The 20,726-nt window shown below is 37.9% G+C and overlaps 1 protein-coding gene across 1 annotated transcript in view; it reads left to right on the top strand.

The window, feature by feature from the left end:
• The first annotated feature begins 560 nt into the window (after nt 1-560).
• Nucleotides 561-20,726, top strand: part of LOC145694702 (mutS protein homolog 4-like) — a 67,370-nt gene continuing 47,204 nt past the window's right edge. The window contains exons 1-4 of the mRNA XM_081771228.1: nt 561-734; nt 2,884-3,019; nt 8,802-8,908; nt 14,266-14,414. Coding sequence (XP_081627354.1) covers nt 638-734; nt 2,884-3,019; nt 8,802-8,908; nt 14,266-14,414 — 489 coding nt within the window. The 5' untranslated portion in view covers nt 561-637. The remainder of the gene's footprint in view (nt 735-2,883; nt 3,020-8,801; nt 8,909-14,265; nt 14,415-20,726) is intronic.

Genomic DNA, 20,726 nt, shown 5'->3' on the forward strand with positions numbered 1-20,726 from the left:
ACAAAATCGTAAAGCCGCCATCGTCCACTCATTATATTATAATCCGAATTAACCCCACCATCACCTTCAATCAAGCAAAAAATAACATTATTTCATGCATATCTACCTTTAAAAAAAAAGAATCCATTCTAATTCATGCGAATCATTCAAAGTATCAAAATGCAGATCTAAATTAATACTGTAGTTAACGGTCCTAAATTACGTTTTTCTTTCAAGCGTAAGAAGAATTATGTTAATAATATCTGCTAGGTGCTTTTTGTTTTTTGATTATTGTCCCTCCTTCTCCGCTTTTAAATATCTTAATATATCGAAAATTTTACAAACATTTTATTTGGGTTTTATTTTATATGTACGTATATCTTACAATATATTGCAATTTTACTTTGCAATACTTTGTTAAATATACATTTAAAAAAATGTTAATGGTTTCGGTTTTAAAATTGCTTGTTTGTTGTATTCCTTAGCATTATCATTCAATTTATTGCAAAGTAACTGGCAACATTGCAAACGGTGAAAACGAGTTGCGTATTTTAACAAGTTAGAACATGTTTAACCATGTTTAACGTTCTGTTGGTAATGATAATACAAAACCAAGGCAGTAGACATTAGAAAAATTAACTAAGATCGTAGAAAGAAAATGAATGTGTCGAGAAATGAAAAACTTCCTTTTAAGAGGCCAGGGAATTGGAAGGACATTAGACCTAAACTTCAGAAATTTGATAATCGTGATATAGGTAAAAACAAAACTATTTTATTTTATAGATGCCTTTAGTATGAATAATTCTGATAATAATGCTCACATTGATAGTGCAATTTAATGTTAACAGAATACAATTAACTGAAAACTTAACCATGATTGCTGTTAGAGATACGTGTACTTTAGATTTATATAATGATATAATATGAAAATATTTTTAGATACAGCATATGCACGTATTAGAAACTTAAGAAACGATCACTTATTCAGTCCTAAGTGTATGAACACGAAATATGATTGATTTGTTTTCAATTTTATTTCAATGAACAAATTTTGATTAAAATATCAGGTCTACAGGAACTTACATTGACAGATTATGAATCTCACAATCAAAATAATTTATTTTAAGGTTTACAAATTATGCTATACATAGGGTTGCCACATGTCCGTATTTTGTACGGACTTTTTGTATCTTTAGGCCTGTGTCCGTGTCCGTTTAGTACAAAACATGAAATAGGGAAATGTCCGTATTTGACAGTTTTGGAGCTGTCCGAAAATTTCCGACTCGGAAATCGTTAAAATCTCGGGTGAAAGGAACTATGTTTTCCAAGGTGACCAGAACTTTTACTTTCAAAACCGGGACGCATACGAATCGGTGACGGGGTGGATGTGGGGGGGGGGAGTGACTTGCACATTGCATTTTGGGACTCAGCAGTGTTTTCAATTTACAAAATACACAAGTAAGAATGATAACACAGCGTTTCTAACTTAAGTACTACCTAACAATACTTTTAACTACTTCAACACTCAGAATTCCCACTCAATTCCCACTTGAACCACAGAACATTCAATTCTCATTTGAATATTCAGAAGTTCTATGCACGGCTGAACCTTCCCAATGCGTGTTGGTACGGAAGAGTGTAGAATTAGCATCGGCCATTTATATTTTGAATAATAATTACATGACACCTGGGTCATGTTTGCTTAAAAACGGGACATTGAGGCGTCCCGTTTGAGAATCAGAAAAAAACGGGACAACGGTTGAAAATAAGAGACTGTCCCGGCTAAAACGGGACGTCTGGTCACGATGTTTTCATCTTATCGGTAAATTATATTTTAGTTAGTATTAATAAAGTAGGGTATGTTTTTAAAAAGTGTCTCATTTTTCCATTTCAGGGTTCTGGTTAGATTTGATATACATATTAGTTTTCAATAGTCTTTTAAGTATTCCAGTAAACAATTGTGTGATAACCTAAAAAGCTGATTTTTAGGTAATAAATTTCAAAATATTTATTCTGTGTTTGGGTACCATATCTTTGATGGGTCATCGTTTTAAATCTTGTCCGTATTTTGGATCAAAAAATTATGGTAACCCTAGCTATACACTCATAAATATGGGAGACAGTGATTTCAGAGGTGCCCCCCAGCGGATTTCCAACTCCGAACAACGATATTCCTCTTTCCCCGGGGAACCTATCTCCAATCGTTTTCAATGGAAATTGTAGGAATATTATGTTGTTTTCAATTCCTCTATATTGAAAATTCCCCTGGGAGAAATCATCATTGACAGGCCTTACAGAGCTCCGAAGGTCCATACATTTGCTTGTCAACAAGTATTTGAGCGAAAACATTCAGTGATAGTGAGAAATGGTTTCTGGAAATTAATTTAGCGTCCCAATCCCTCTATTGAAACCGAGAGTAGCGACTCACTTCAGATTGCAAGTCTACTGTTGTTTCACAAGTAACGTAAGCAAAATTTCGTCAGGGAAAGGGGGGTCAAGTTCCGAAGTTCATATCATTTCAGGTGTTTGTATTGTATACAAATATTAATACGGAAAATGTTTACTTTTACATAATATCTTGCTCAAAGAGGAATTAAAAATCCAGAACCCCGCTTGCGTACGTCACTGAGCTTCACAATGGGAACACTGAGCTCAGTTGTTTATTACGATAATTCGCTAAGTCATAACGTTATTAACCCTAAATAACGAGAGTGGGGATTTCTTTAATATACATTACAATTATATTTCATTGTCTTTTATTCATTGCCTAACTCATTTCTAATTTACAGGAGTACTTTAGAAAATATAGTTTAAAAAAAAATTCTATTTAAATTAATATTTTTCTTCGTACAAATGTCTACGCTCACAAAGTGGGATATTGATATTACATTTTCTTTATTTCAGTTTATTCAATGCCCGTCAACTATCGAATAAAAAGTAATTTACAGTTTGGAAGAAATTCAACACCAGCCAACAAGGTTTCTTCGTCAGTATCAGAAAGAATTACTTCATCATCTAGTGGAAGAGGAAGGCGAATTCGGTAATAATTAAAACAGTTCATTGTTTCGCAATGGATGTTTACTGTGTAACGATTAGATACAGAATATCGCATTTATGATAGTTTTCCGAAGTATGTAGACATAGTAGAATTTGTGTTTTTCAGTATTCCAATAGTCTACGACTATTCCAGTTTTCCAATAGCCATACTTGGAAAAGTGTTACAATTCTCTTCAGTTTCACTTGTCTGAATTAAATGTAGTGCTGGGACTTCAATTTTAGGGTCCCCTCCTCATAAACTCTGAGGATGCGCAGCAAAACTTAGTTGTGTTATGTAGCGCCGATTTTTGTATAATTTCGCGGGGAGGAGCCTTCAGTCATGAGTGTTTCGTTGCCAGATATCCAAAGATTCCCACATCTTGGGGTAATATTCAAGCTAATTTGGGGGACATGTTACCCCATCTCATCCTTCTTTTCCTGAAAGTTAGAAAATGTGATATACCATTATTTTTCCTCCCACGCCGTTCATATAAGACAAGGACCAGTTTAACGTAGAATCGGAACCACTCTGGAGCTCAAAGAACTTGAGAAAAAAGCGGTAGATTTAAACTTTTTTTCACAGTTAGTTGTCGACTTGCAACTGAGTTCAGTTACTATTGCTCTGTCGTAAGTCAGTTTGGTTTTAAGTCGACCAGGTGGTAGCCTACTATGCTGAAAAGTATCAAATAAATTGTAGGCCAACGATTTTAGCTGCGGTTTCTATTCTATAATTTTAGTAGCTTTTTCTATATTAGTGACGTAACTATTATTATTACGTTTAATTTTTATTTATTATTTCTCTGATTGTTATTATTATAGGTCTTGATAATAATTACTACCTAACCCAACCTTTACAACAGGTCGTGAATGGAGGTGGTCGTAAGTCGCCGATTAACTGTACTCAAAACTCTTGTAGTAGTTTGTAATGGTCGACAGGTGATACCATCCGATTTATTTCCTTAAATAAAAATTAATTAAAATGCAAAGAAGGCATCGAAAATGACGGACCGAGAAAATACCAAGAAGAATAATGGAAATGCATCCAAATTCTTATGGAAAAATCACTCAATTTGATTTATGCACGGTTAAATTGTAGTGAGATGCTGTATGAATGAATCCCCACCAGTGCCCTTATTTTAATGCAAAGTATTGTGCTGCCAAAATGTCTTAAGCCGTGGCAAAAATGCGAACTAAACTTCACACCCTCACACACCCACACGTTGTGCCAATAAGGGTTCAGCTGTTGCTAAGCGAGAGAAAGCGAGTGGAAATCCTTCAGCCGAAAGTAGCGCTTGCAACGAAAGACTAGGGATCAAGTCAATGTGGTATATCTATAGTACCACGAGAGATGGTCTACACTACACCCAGGTTGTGGAATGTAGACAAGCCAATAGGAAAGCAAGCGTCATTATGCCTGGCGCAATATAAATAGATGATTGTGTTCAAGTGGGTCTGTACGGTCAGCTCACTTGAAGGCAGCAACCTGTACATCGAAATTGGTTCGCATACAAGGCGAATCGCCACAACGGTGGTGTGTATATAGAAGCAATGAACCAAAGCGAACCGTTCAGAATGACTGCGAATTGTGACATCACCACGGGATGGCAAATATATCTGGATAGCCGTGATGGACCATATCACATCGTCCATAGTGCTAACGCGACACTAAAGTAACAACTGCGGATTTACCCACGTCGTTAATTTACATCTCTGCTGAATATTGCTCTGGAGACAAGCATGCATTTGAGTCGACTTCCATTGACCCAGAACAACAAATAACTCAGGGTTTAATGAGCACATAAACAACGTCCCTGGAGTACTGAAAAGCAGGCAGTCGAAATTTCGGAAGAGTCCGTTTCAATCTATTCTACAATGATATCCGCATACACGTTACTGTTGTGGTGACTGCTATCTACCAGCATATGTTATCGAGTGCTTGGACAAATCGGAAGTGTGCTTGTGTGGGATTTAGGTCCATAGCTAGGAAGTTACCAGGAGGCTCAGCCCCCATGCAACTTTTACTTGTTTGTTTAGATAAGTATATATTCAGAAAGTAAGAAGCCAAGAATATGAGGCAAACGCAAGTTAGAAACTTAATAATAATCTCGACACCCTGTCTTCGTGGTTTAGCTACGGGCCTAAGCTGTCAATCTGACCATTGGTTGCAACAGACGATTTCAGCTTTTACAAATTGAGGACAACCTCACTATTGACTGCTTCATCAAGGGAGTTCTAAAGTCCAAGGTAATACTCATTCTTCACACAACTCTAGATGCCATACTTCAGTAGGATAATATCCGTTCACGCGAATCCAGGAATGTGTAAACCTTGTCGGAACAATAGATGTAGCGTTTTCTCTTATCCATATGGTTACCCGACATGCATCTCATCGAATATTGTGTGGAATGTAGTTAGAATCTTGCTCATCACGGCCTCCAGCAACCAATGCCGATGACTTGAGGACCTATACATAAGCAACGTGACAATCGATTTTCTAAAAGTGTATTCCACATCTATTTCATTCGGTGTCACTACTACAGAGTTTTTTGTTGTAGAACGAGAAGCCATTATGCCATACTGATCTATCAAGGTGAGATGCGTTGTGTATTTCCGAATTGTAATTCTTTATGAATAGTCATTTAACGAACCTGCTGTATAAATTTCATTCCAGTCACAAGTATAGACATTCACAACTTTCACTAAAGCATTGTATATTTCAGTGTGAAAAGCAGAATTATTAAACTTTTTAGTAAGTATGGCCATTCTGCAGAAAAAGTATGGAAACGTATTTTTTGTTTCGAATTATTTTAAAATATACAGGGTGTCCACAAAGGCCACATCGCTCGTAAACTATACAAGATAAATAATTTTTTTTTTTTTTTTTTGCAACGTATTCTACATCTCTCAAAGTTTTATTGCTAATTACGACACTTCTACATGTAGTTACACTCAGGATGTCGAGACGATATTCGAGCTCCATCCATACATGCTGCAGAAGGTAGCATCAATGTTTTCGAGAACTGCAGCAATCTATGTACGAAATGTAGCAATTTCTGGAACAGGAATTTCGTAGACACGAACCTTAACGTACCGTCAAAGGAAAACAATCCAAGTGGGTAATATCAGAGTCCATTAGGGCCAATCCATCTCCCAGAAAAACGGTGATTCAAAGGGTTCCTAACATCAAGAGGCCAATGAGGAGGTGCAGCATAGTGTTGGAAGGTTATGTTCGGCTGCAGTTGCAACACCTAAGGGAGTAGGTAATCATAAAGCATGTCGTAGTAAGCCGCCCCTATAACCGTGTTCTCAGCAAAGAAAAATAAATCGACTACTCTGTCATGTATAAGGGCACACCAAATGTTCAGTTTTGGGCTAGCATGAATATAGTCACCAAATGATGCGCGAATGTTCAGAACCTTATCCGAACGTTATGGCGGTTGACTTATCGAGACACAAAGAATGTGGCTTTATCAGATAACATCCCCCTCTGCGGGTTCTGATTGTCGTGTTCGATTGATTTTAGTATGGAAGTAACAAACGCAGCTTGCTTAGGAAGGTAATATGGGTCCAAAACTTGCGAAAGTTTCACTTTATAGGCATAAAAATGTACTGCTTATGGAAGGCATTATGAATGGCTGATTTCAGTAATACAATTCATGTGACGCTCGACGGACCGATTTCTGCGAGCTGGGTTGAAATGCAACTTGTTCCATAATTACTTGCACAATTATTTGTTCCATACCTAGTCGGCCACTCTGTGGCATTATTTTTTTAATGACATGCCGATCATCAGAGAAGATCTTTGCTCCCAAGAAGTCATCGAGATGCCGGAAGAGGGTTAATCAGTGGAAGAGATATCGGGGGATACAGTGAGTGAGGAAACGTTTCATACTGCAACTCATTCAGAGCCTGCACCGTTCTTTGAGCTATATGTGCTTAAGCAACATAGGGACACAATATCTATTGATCATTGATGTACTTTTGAGGATAAATTTGCTGTACATTTCACGGGGTTGAGCACTATAACGATCTACATTGATAGTTTTAGCTTGACCGAGAAAGAAGTGATGAATCACTCCCACCATGCCAGCAACAATACACAGGTGGGTAGAGAGGTGGTTTAGGAAACCGTCCTGGAGGTTAATCGTGTTCCAACCTTTGTCCTGGCCGTTTACGATTGCAAATCCAATTTTCATCAAATCTGATCTTCCGAAGCAGGGAAAGTTCTCAGTTATTCGTTACATTCAGGGTCAGAGAACTGTAAACCTACAGACGACGATTCTTATTAGCCGGTGTCAAAACTCATGCGGCACCCATGTACGACCTTTTCACCTCATCAATGGTACAAATCCGCCGAACGACAGTGGTATGGTGTATGGCTAATTCGTCTACAATGGCATGCCCAAGGGTCCGTTTTCACGGTGTTTTTGAAGAGTTTATCCGAAGGTGTTGCTTGGTGTCCAAGACTCATTATGTAAAGGCGTGACACCAGAACAAAATTTGACAAACGGACGGCGAATGGTGCCTTTATTCGCTCTCTGGCTCAACGCACTGTTAACATTTTCTGCGGCTTGCAAAGCAGAATGTCTCAGTTTGAATTCATAGGTTCTCTATGGTGCACTTTCTTGCATCCTTAGTCAACAACGCACTGCCCCTGTCTGTTTGAATATCCCAGCCAATTTGCTGGAAGTGTACAAAGTTTGTGACGTTAAATGCGCGATCTTAATGTATCCCTATGTTGTGTTATTGAGATGTTTCTTACCAGACCTCAAAACCAGATATTTCATTTGCACCAACCTAGTATGATACTAGATATGAAACCGAATGATTTTTACAGAAACATTAAAGAAATTTTAATTAAGGAATAGGTTGAGCAGTGTTGGCAATATCAATTGTTTTCTACCTTGAATTTCTTGTTTTAAGTAAAGCACTTAAAATTAAGTTCAATAATTTTGCATGTAAAAAGACATATACTACTAGGCATATACTATTTAGTGGCTAGATAGAGTTGAGTTGATTTTGAGTTTAACGTCCCGTTCAGCAGCGAGGGTATATGAGACGTGGATCTACTGATTAACGTGGAATCCAAACCACAGAAGCTCCTGCCAGGAATCGAACTCGTGTCTCTCACGCGAAAGGCGCGTACGCTAACCGAATGGTTAGATAAATTTTAGTTTTTCTGTATTTGTGCCTCACATCAGAACTTAAAAAATGTCTTCAAAATAAAATATTATTAAAAACTTTAAATCCGTGTGGGAAAGGGGAAGTAAAGCTGGGCTTTCGACCAGTGGCAATGTGATTCGCCTCTTGTAGAACTCTGGAGTCGTCACCGCAAGGATTAGAAAAACATATTTTTGAAAAGGTAACATTGTCGTTAGTGACTTTAGAGTTTTATACTAATGCTTGGTTCATCTTCCAGGCAGAGTTTGCGCAAAATTTGGTGGGAGCTCATGTGGTTCGCATTCAAAGTTAAGCTACAGGTCTATGTATTAAAGAGACTTGGTGCTGAACGGGCCGCTAAACTCGAAATCATCTAACTAACTTGTGATAAACTTAAAAAAGTACTTTCGTCTGATGATAATAGCGCATCATTTAAAAACAGGTATTGAATATATAAGTTTGCACCTTGAGGCAGATGGAAGACAGCAAGAATAAATCAATTAATTAAACAAACAAACATTTTTTTAAAAACATTACATCAGTTAATTCATTAAATTTGTGTATTTGCTCAAACACTTAGGCTACCATAAAGTGACTAAGATTTCTCTGCGTCTTGTTTCATTTAGATCAGGCTCAAGCAGCGATTGCCAACCATTAACTACTCCTTCTGATCTAAGGACACCAAGATCTGCATCGAGTACAACTACTGACAATGAAGCATGTTATGTTGTTGGTAAGTCATTGAAAGTTTCCAAAATATAACGTTAATTAAGTCTTTACAGTGAGAAGAAGGCATTAAACAAATAAAAGTAGACTAATGTTTAAGTACACTTTATTATTTACTAGCTGTTATGCCCGTTCTTCGCACGGGTCAGATAAAATATCTATGTAAACAAACAGCAACGAAAGAACAATTAAGAAACGATCTATTTTGTGTGAGCAAGAACTAAAGTTATGCATAGATAATTTCGTGATCAGGTCTGGCATAACTAAAGAAAGTCTGGTCATCTGATCAACTCAATTTCTGCTCCCAAGTGCAGATAAATTATACGGTTGGAGAGCAAAATAATATGAATAACATCAAACAAAATCTAACAAAATAACTATTAACTAAAGAAACAAATTATAAATACCGTTATGGGTATGCTTAAAGAAAATGAAATGAAATGAAATCTTTAAGTTTTACGTCCCATGGTTATGCCGGTTAGGCTAAAGGAGACGGTGATAATGAGAAATGAATGAAGTGGTGGAATGAAGAAAGTGGTAGGAAACGGGAGAACCCCAAGAAAACCCACGAGCACGGTTTTCGTGCACCACAAAGTCTACACGGCGCGAGCTGGGATCAAACCAGGGACCCCAAGCACCGGAAGTGAACACTCTACCATTGAGTCACCGCTCCCCCACCTTAAAGAAAATAATTTTCCCCTTGGCCGATGGAGGTTGAATTTGAACGTAAACACTACTGGAGTGTCACTATACATCTGAGCGACCCCGATAAATATGGACTCGACACAAATATTGGACATTTTCTACTGCTTTTACATGTCCCGGTAAATACCCCCCCCCCCCTGAGAGTCCCTTAGTTCGAATTTTGAAAAAAATCGCTTCTGTGTCTCAGCCGATACCGTGAAAACTATGAATGTGACATTAATATATCTCATTTTCTACTACTTTTACATATCCCGGTAAACACCATCTGAGACCCCCTGGTTCAAATTTTTAAAAAAAGCCTCTGACCCCCAGTCGACGAGGGCTGTATTTGGAAGTCAACGCCTGTGTGAGTATCACCATTCGTCTCATCGACTGCGAAAACTATGGATTTTATACTAATGTCGGTCATTTTCGATTATTTTTACTGTCTCGGTAACCCCCTCCCCCGCAGGTGAGCTCCGGACCGTATACGGCTGAATTTGAAATCATCGCTAATGGAAGTGTCACCATTGGTCTCAGCGACCTCGAAAAGTATCGATTTCACACTAATATCAGTCATTTTCGATTATTTTTACATGTCTCGGTAATCCCCCTGCAAGTGATCCCCGGACAGTATACGGCTGAATTTGAAAGTCAGCTCTAATGGAAGTGTCACCATTGGTCTCATCGAGTGCAAAAACTATGGATTTGACACTAATATCGGGTTATATTGGATTATTTTTATATGTCTCAGACCCGTGTATTATCGCCCCCGCTCCTTATCTGATGGGGCTAAATTTGAAAGTAAGCGCAATCAAGAGTTTCACCACTGAGCTTAGCGACCCCATAAACTATGGATTTCACACTAAGATCGGTCATGTTCCATTATTTTTACATGTCTCGGTAAATAAGGGTTAAATTAAGGAGAAACTTGAAGCGGCTGAACTACGGCGCCATATTTTATAGGAGGGACCACCTCCACGATCACGAAATTATTCGTTTAAACTAAACGCCATCGGTATCAAATATTTACTTATAAAAGTACGAATTCTGCAGTAGCCTAATAATTTCAATTTTATACGCCTATGAAATGTGAATAATTTGATTGCTATTGGTTGCTTACTTCGATTATTATAGAATTTATTTACTATTTAATTCATTAAAGTCAATTATTGGAATAAGGTTACATGATTTACGCTACTCTCTCGCGTTAAGATTAACTTTTGGTTGCTTCTTCCTCCCCTTTGATAATATTAGAATTTAATCCCTGGTGGTAGTGAAAATGAGATTTTGAATTCAACAGCAAAGTAAGTTAAGTTGTTACTCATTGGAAAATATAACAAAATTTATTTTGCATTATATTTTTGATATTTTTGCGTATAGACTTGGTTTAACATTATCCTTTAAACGCCTGCCAGGAATTTCAACGAAATCGTAGACTCTCACGTTAGGGCCCTAGTGACCCCGTAATTATACAGAATTATGATTCATACGGGACGCAGACAAGGTTGGACGACGACAAGCCTGGACACTTAATTTTGGTCGCTTCCGACAAGGTTGGACAACGACAAGGTTAGACGACGACAAGCTTGGACACTTCTCAATTTATCCTCTTGCGCCAGACTCGAACGAATTCCTGAGGTGTCCAAGCTTGTCGTGGTCGATCCCGACAAACCTGGACACATCTAATTTTGGGTCGCTGACGACAAGGTTGGCCAACGACAAGCCTGGACACATTCCTGAGGTGTCCAGGCTTGTCGGGATCGATTTTGGATCGCTGGCGATAAAGTTGGCCAACGACAAGAGTGGACACTTAATAAATAAATGGATATATAGTTGTGTTCGTCATATCCTTCAATATTGGACAACTAACCATCATTTGTGGTCACTTGGTGAGTGAATACGAAAGGTCTCGAAGAACCTTGGTATTAATCCACTAAGCAACCAGGTGTTCGTTTTCTAAATTAAATGATCTGACAAATACAACTGTTTATTCACTTGTACGGGTGTACAAGGACAGTTAGTGTTATCAATGTACAAGGGTAACTGTTCCCTCTGATTATACTGCAGTGTTATTTTTATACCACCGTGATAAAGATGCGAGCCATGCAACTCTATATTGAAGGGCATGTATGTATGAACTGGAAACGCCTTAACTGGTAGAGTTTGTTGGAACAGACATTTCAAATTGGGTCGATCCCGACAAGCCTGGACACATCTCATTTTGGGTCGTTGACAAGGTTGGACGACGACAAGCCTGGACACATTCCTGGGGTGTCCAAGTTTGTCGTGGTCGATCCCGACAAGCCTGGACACATCTCATTTTGGGTCGCTGACGACAAGGTTGGCCAACGACAAGCTTGGACACAAAAAGTGTCCAGGCTTGTCGTCGTCCAACCTTGTCGTTGTCCAACATTGGCGCGGTCCCATTCATACATCGTTGGAAAGCTTATGGATCACAGATTCCAACGAAATAACATTTGTGCAGTTCTCGCTTTCTTCGTAGAAGAAAAAGAAGAAATATAAAAAATTAAGAAAAAATATTTAAAAGTAGAATTTGGGAGGCCCTGCAACCCTCACAATCACCTTACGCTGACAAAATGAAGCTCATGTGTAGGCAACACACTTGTGACAATCATATGGAAACATCGTAGCTATTGTTGTAATACAAAGCGAGAAAAAATTCAGCACAAAATTTCTAATAAAAAACGCCATGCATATAATTTTCAAAGGGCGGTTTAAGGCCTTCACGTTATCAGCCCTGGTGACCCTCCCTATTTATCACTAAGTCATGATTCATATATCGTTGGAAAACTTATGTATCAAAGATTCAAATGAGGTAATACTTGTGCAATTCTAGCTTTATTCGTAGAAGAAGAAGAAAAAAATCCGGGAAAAAATTAAAAAATAAAATTTATGAGGCCCTGGCAACCCAAAATTGGTCAACTTTGAATCTCTGCTATTCCACACACATAAGCAACAGATACTTTTGCGGGATATTGGCGTATAGTGGACTACTTAATTGTTTCGAATACCAATTTTTATGACTGTGCCTCCAAGGGGGAGGGAGGATGCCCCCCAGAAAACTGATGAAAAAAATCCTTCCCTACTTCTGCCGTGACGCTCTCCACAAACATAAAATGCATGCTCTTCCTTCACAAACACATTGATACCAAAATTATCTTTGTGCCTTAATTAGGGACTGAGCTATGAAGGTTTTAAGCCATGACGCACAGTTGCGTCAATAGGCGTTTAAAGGTTAAAGTTTTTATTTCAGAATGTTTTCAATACGAATATACACTATTGTAAATGCATATTTTGACATGCTATCATAGATTTGCAGGTAAACATTATCAATGGCTCATCATCATCATCATCATCTAATATATTTGCATTTCATCATCGTCACATTAAAGTAATTTCCCATCATTGGCAGATCACTTGCCACAAAGTGTCCCAAACTAATCTTATTTAGATTGAAGAACTACCCTCCCGAGCACCAAACTACTATAAATTACTCTTTTAGTAACTCTTACTTCTTTAGTCTGGGCTACTTTAATGAATTACTTCTGTAGTAATAACTATACTCTTTTAGTAACTGTTGGAGAGCTCAATTTCCATTTACTTCTTTAGTTGTAACTAAAGTAGTAACGGCCTTTTCCTAAAGAAGAACTTTATCCCATAATCATGAACCTCGGCTTGCATTCTCTAGTGGAAGCTTATCAGAAGATGCGCCCATGAAAAAAGGCAGAAAACATGCGGCTGTTGTGAAGAACAGAAAGTTGCTGAAAAAAAAATAAAACGAGCTTCATTGGTTAAAAATGCGTCTAATACGAGAGGAATATACTGTAACGCAAAAATGTTGTTAATTGAAAGACAAAGAGAAATCATTTAAAAAAAAAAAAAAAAGCATAACCTTAAAATGGAAATTTTGCATAAGTTCAAGAACGAAATGGGGAAACTTTCGGTTCCGGTACTTCAGACAAGGTGCTCGAGAAATTTATGTTTTTGTAAATGAATATGAATATGTTTTATATGAATAAAACATATTTTATTTCCTTGATATTTATTCCAGTGGTTAACATGTTTTTATTTTTCACATGACAATATTTTTGTTTATTATTTCAGCATCAGTACATTTAATTTTTCTAATTACCACATTTTAATATTTATTTGTATTAGCAAAATTATAAAAGTAGACATCTTGTTTTTCTTAGTAATAATAAATAATAGTAAGGCTTAAGAGTAAATTTTGGCCTTATTTCCTCCTGAAGTTACTAATGTAGTAGCGTACTCTTTGATGGTGCTCTCCAGCAGTTATGGAGTAAATAAATTTACTTCTGTAGTAAATGAAAAATTTACTCCTGTAGTAATTTACTACTTTAGTTCAGTACTCTCGACTGGAAGTCGCCGATTTCCTTCTCTGTTAGTAAATTACTATTTTAGTTTTACTTACTCTTAGTTGGTGCTTGCCATCTTTAATCTCCCGGCACCATTTCTGCGATCGAGCCCAAAATAGATTGATAGTATTTTCGCAGTACTACTTTTACTTCCCTTATTCAAAGCTCCACCCTCATCCCTGAAGGAAATCTAAAATTAGCACTCATTGCAGAAATCGAGTTTACAGCAAAGCAGCAGACTTAATATGTATTTTTGTTTATTATTTGCTTTCTTTTGCAGCAATAGCGGAGGGAAGAGGTCAAGCTAGGGGAGAAGTTGGATTGGCAGCAATGGACGTCAGGAGGCCTCGTCTCGTGCTATGCCAGATAAGCGATAATAAGACCTACACGAAAACAATGTCGAAGATACATTTATTCAATCCTGTTGAGGTAAATATAAGTAGGGATTAACTATAGGGGCACATCCAGAGGGGTCCACCTGGTCTAGACCACCAAAAACTTATTAATTCAACTTACCTGTGTACACTTACTCAATAAAACTATAGGGGCCGCAGTGGCTCAGTGGTAGAGCGTTCACCTCTGGTGCTTGGGGTCCCGGGTTCGATCCCAGCCCCCGCCAAGTGAACTTTGTGGTGGACAAATACCGTGTGAGTGGGTTTTCTCGGGGTTCTCCCGTTTCCTCCCACTTCATTCCACCATTTCATTCATTACTCATCATCACCGTCTCCTTTAGCCTAACCGGCATAACCATGGGACGTAAAACTCAAAGATTTCATTTCATTTTTTTCAATAAAACTATATTTGTTTCACAGGGAAATGATTGATGTAGCATGAAAATTTGATTTTACACTTCATCTGTACACTTTCTCCTATAAAAATAATCTAGTTCTATCATTTTTTCTGATTAGATGAACGTATTTGACAATTAGTTATCGGTTTTTCGGTTGCACAGTAACACACACTCAATATGACACAGATAGGGATGCGCACGAGTCGAGTCTAGTCGAGTTTGAAGCCTGTCTCGACTCGTCTCGAGAAAATGTTATCTCGAATCGAAAATATGTTTCTGTCTCGACTCGACTCGTGTCGTCTCGAAATTCGAGTCGAAACAAAATATACGAGTTAAAATATACGCACACATCAGCCAGAACATTAGGACTACCTACCTAATTTCAGTATGTCCACCTTTGGAACGGATAACACGGCGATGCGTCTTGGCATGGACGCAATGATCTTTTGTAGGTCGCTGGAGAGTTGGCACCACATGTACAGACTCAGGTCACCTAATTCCCATAAATTCCGGGCAGGGGGTGATGCGCTCTGACGTCACGTTCAATCACATCCCAGATGTGTTAGATTGGGTTCAGATCCGGCGAGTCGGGAGGCCAACACATCACTTTGAACTCGCCCCTGTGTTCCTCGAACTACTCCATCACACTCCTGCCCTTGTGACATGATGCATTATCTTGTCAAAAAATGCCACTACCGTTGTGAAACATGGTCATCATTAAGAGGTTACGTAGGCTGCAAGCAGTGTGCGATACGCCTCGGCAGTCATGGTGCCTTGACCGAGCTCCACGAGACACATGGATGCATAAGCGTAACCTTGGCGAAACATCGTGCACACACGCACACACACATACACACTTACGCGCGCATATATATATATATATATATATATATATATAGAGAGAGAGAGAGAGAGAGAGAGTGAAACCTCTACTAACGGACACCTCTATGGTAAAAGCGGACACCTCCCTTAACGGACATATTTTGTAATCCCCAAACATTGGAATAGGAAAAAACATATTGGCAAACCTCTCTAAAGCGGACACTCTCTAGTACGGACACGGACAGTCTTTTCTGTCTTTTATAGGTATCATTTACCTCCGTATTGCGGACACTTTCTCTAGAAATAAGTTGAAAGGTGTAGTTAAAATACATTTTTAGTAATTCATACATGTGTTACCAAGAAGCATTGTGACAACATTTTACCCTATCAATTGTCTGCTCAGCAACCCAGACGAAGCGTCTCTGTTCAACAACACTCTTATGTCCTTTGCTTGCATCCCACTCCCACCCAAGCTGTTTTAGACACAAAAGTGATTGACAGTTGCCCGCCGTTAGGGATGACACGTTATGTTACTGTCCCGTTGGAGTCTTTAACCAACCAGAAGACTAGTTTAGTATTTTTTCCCTCAGGTATGTATATTGTCTCAAAAAGGACACTTTAGGACTGCAATTACCCCACAAATTAAAGCGCCGATAAGTGTAAAGTGCACAGAACTATAACATGTTATTTCCATGTTGTGCCTCGAACATAGAGTATTGGATGACAGAGGATAATGCATGTAATATTCGTAAATACGTGATTCATGCAAAAATATTTTTTCTACTTGTATATTACCTTGCTCACTAATTTACATAAGAAAATACTGAAACCTCTTGAAGGCGGACACCTCTCTATAGCGGACAATTTTTGATTCCCCACGGCTGTCCGCTTTAGAGAGGTTTCACTGTATATATATATATATATATATATATATATATATATATATATATATATATATATATATATATATACTCAACCTTTGTCGACCCACTGCTGGATCAAGGCCTCTCCCATTCTTTTTCACACACGTATCTATTTTCGGCAGTTCGTTTCCACATTACTCCACATTGCTTCCTAATTTCATCACATCATATTGTATTACAACGTTTTCTGGATCCAGTCAAGGATTGCTTTTGTCCATCTATCGTTAGTTCTTCTTGCAATATGGCCAGCTCCATGACACTTGAGTCAATTTATTTTCGCGATGATATCGGTCACTCCTGTCATCTTCCTGATCCATATATTTCTTTTCCTATCTCTCCGGGTTATTCCAAGCATACATCTCTCCATGCTTTTTTGAGTTGTATAATGCTCTCTCCCTATTCAAGTTTAAGAAAGAGCATTATACACAGTATTATACACAGAAAGAGCATTAACAACTGATCACAGAAAGTTGTGAATTCAACCAAGCGTAGATTTTAATTCCTACTTTAGATTGGGAGCAGCAACATATTTCAAATTATTGCCTTTGGTATAAAAATCGATTATAAAGTTTGAATTTGCGGTGGCAGCTACATGGTATGAGCGTGAACTGCGATTCTTCTTTTCTTTCATTATTAAGTGACAACAAGAAGTTTTTTTTATTGACTTTAAGAGTCACAAGCTGTAATTAGAAGTATTATAATATACGTTGCTCACTTGTGCACGTGTAAACTTTTCTTTGTTTGGACAAAAATGTATTCACAAATTTCCACTTTGGCAGGTAGTCTTCGACCTTAAATTGTCAGTTTTTGAAACCAACCATACATCTGCTTCTAATTTTTAACCAAATATTTAGCTCCGTAGTTTCGAGAACCCCTCTCTGATTTTGGATCACCATTGTGTAGTTGGAGTGTGGGAATGATATAAGTACAACACAGGCAGACATCCACCCTAACTTTACGTAAGTTTTTGCAAGTGAGATCTAAAATTAAACCTTTGCCTCTGTGCTAGAAATTGTTTTAGTCAATAGCCGGAACGCCTTTCCCTAGAATTATTTGACGGAACACAATGACCCAGAACGAAAAGTTCTAGATTAGTTCTAATATCGTGCTTTAATAGGATATTAATCTGCTTAAAATATGACAATATTAAACTGAAATGACTACAAATTTGGAGCGAGACAAGCACAGCACAGGAACTGAATTCGGACACCACACTGACTTACTGGAACGCAGAACTGGTGCATTTCAGCCCATTTTAAGCCCCGATTAGCAATCTTTCCCTGATCTGTGCCCAATCTCTCATATTGACCTGAGCGTAAATGTTGTTACCTGTAACAACCTATCAGCACAATATTTACGTATTCGTTTACCCCAGCACATTAATAGTGTTTCTTTCAGAAAAAATCTCCAAAGAGGGTATTTTAAAAGTAAAGAAGGATATTATAGTTAAACATATGTCTCTTGATATCCTGATTTTCTCTGAAAATATGCCTGAACGATATTTTGCACTTGAGTGTGTGTGTATGCAGGGGGAAGCCCATGCTCACCCTCTGAAAGAAATACTGCTTATCAATAATACAAGGAAATCACAATATTAGGAAATTCAAATATTAGCCAGTAAAATATCACATTTATAATTTTGATTTAATAATTTAATATTTCACTTACCACTAAATGTAATGATATGGAAACTGGACTTGAACTGTTAATGGAGCTGCAGCCGCCTTCCTTGAAGTGCTGCTTCTGAATCAAATTTGTCGATAATCTGAGAAACGTTAATGTCTTAAGACCTTTCTATGTACAACACAGCTAAACTACGAAGTCTTTCTTGACCCATAGACCCTAGTGTTACGAACGTATGTTTTTTTAGCCGTCTCAGGCACGAAAAGGAACGTTTACTTGTTGAAAAGGAACTGACAGACACGGTTAGAAAAATCTTATAAACTTGGTTCAAGTTTAGGAAGCATTCGTAAAGGTTCAATTTTGAAAACAAATTTAGACGCGATGAAAAATCATTTTCAGTCTGTCTCTCTGCACACAAATTGAAGAAAATTGTTAACTCTGATGTCAGCTCAATTTTGGGGATTTTGTAGGTGTTGCTGACAATTGTAATACTTTCTGTTGATGGCTTATGTTGTTTCAACACATCGTGGCAGGAATGAAGAACCTGCATATCATTTTCTTTGAACTTATTGCTAATATTTGCCACAAGGATGTCAATATCCGGATAATACACTTCGCGTCTGCAATATTCAGCTGCTGTCTCACACTCGGAAGAAGTTTCACCACCATCCAATGCTCGTGGGATTCTTCTTCGTGGAACGTTCGGTGCATTGCATCCAATGGTTTCTGCAATTTCTTCTGTTCCTGTCCACAGCGTATTGAAACTTTTCTCACTCCGGAAGGACTGAAGGCTGCAGATAGTGGCTTGCGACAAATTTTTCACAGTAGAAAAATTGGCATGTGTATTCTGTAAGTGCATGGACAGTTGATTCGTATATTCAAGAACACGTCTCATCAGTTCAAGACAAAACAGAAATAAAAAGTCATGAACATTTTTTAACAGGGAATACGCGTCTGGACCGTACTTTGATCGTGATCTGCTATTGTCTCTAAAGTTTCAACTACTGGTCCAAAATTTCCTAAAACTGCATGAATAGCTTCCAATTTACAGTTCCATCTAGTGTCGCTCAAAGATTTTAATGTTACCAAATGTTTTAAGTTCTCTCTTTTACGTTGAATATTTTCACAAACAGGGACCGTCCACATATTACGTAACGCTATTTTTTTTTACCAATTTTAACCCTCTCCCTCCCCTTGTCACACTTCGTAACACAAGGCCATACCCTCTTCCCTCTCTTCGTTACGTAACACTTTTTGATTTCTGTTTTTTTCACCAATTTTGCTTATTTTGGAAGTTATTACAATAAAAAAAATATTTTTAATGGTAGAACTTGTTATCACAAAATACTTGTATTCTGAAGTGTTTTTCGCCAATAAATCAAAGTACCTATGAGAAAATAGTAGAACCGTAATAGTATTTTAACCCCATAAGGTTTTTACCAGTTCAGTATTCTTCAAAACTGTTGTACAGTTCTCCCTTTCCTCTTTACAACAATACCAGATGCTGCTATTTTTGTGATTTACAGGGAAAGCAATAAAATATCTTTTGTATTTAAGACCACAAGATTTCCGAGAAAGAGCCGAGTTCTGTATGTCTCTGCTTATCCTTATAAAGCAACCCTGTATCCCAGACAACAGATCAACCTGTATTTCCTTTGACCATCAACGTACATCGCATCCATTTCTCCAACACCCTCAAAGTTCACTGACCTGATGGATGTAGCAAAACATTTATTGCAAGACATTACCAGATGTGGTTAAAATCAGAGTTCGATTCCGGTTGTTATTCTAGAACTTTTTCAGACTTAAAGACAGTTTACAGTCGAACATTTTATAATAATATCAGCATAGACAAGGCAAAATTTTTAATAATTGTCCATTGCCTAAGAAACAGCCAGAATCAGTAAGGGAGAAGGTATATGAACATCTCTGAACATGATCAAATTACTTTCAGATATAGTTCAATCACAATTTTACACTGGCTCTGTGATGCTCCCCCTCCCCCCAAAAAGAAACATGTTCAGAATAAGTCCTATCTTTATTCAAATTACAAGCATTTCTGATGTAACAGAAAAATAAAGAAATCCTGAATGTGACAATACAGTTTATAAATTATTATTACCGTCGTAGAGGAACATATAATGTCTAAAAGCGAAAAAGGCAATAAAGTGAGGTGTGAACCAATTCAGATCACATACATCGAAAGTGAGTGACAATTACCCAGCTAGTAGTACAGAGGCAGTTTCAGGGCTTAAAGTGAACCGGAACGCGCAGGTACTGCGTTCCGGCAAATCAGCCTGTTGTTGGAATTTAATTCGTGTGCAACACTTGTCATTTTACCAACATTGTGCATTAATTTTTAATTAAAATTTTAGTTTCGTCTAAGGAACGGCTATTAATATGCTTTATCAAACCAGATCAGGGATTATTTGCTTTCATTGTTGACTACGTTCTCGCAAATCGCTGTGGATAAGCATTCTGGCGAGGCGGCTATTCACTGAAGTCACTTTAAGCTCTGGGCAGTGTGTATGCCTGACGAATAGCATTGAAAAGGTGAAGCATGGCCAAGAACTCAGTTCCAAC

This window comes from Thermobia domestica, chromosome 9 (assembly GCF_964235325.1).
Source record: "Thermobia domestica chromosome 9, izTheDome1.hap1.1, whole genome shotgun sequence".
NCBI classification, from domain to species: Eukaryota; Metazoa; Arthropoda; class Insecta; order Zygentoma; family Lepismatidae; genus Thermobia; species Thermobia domestica.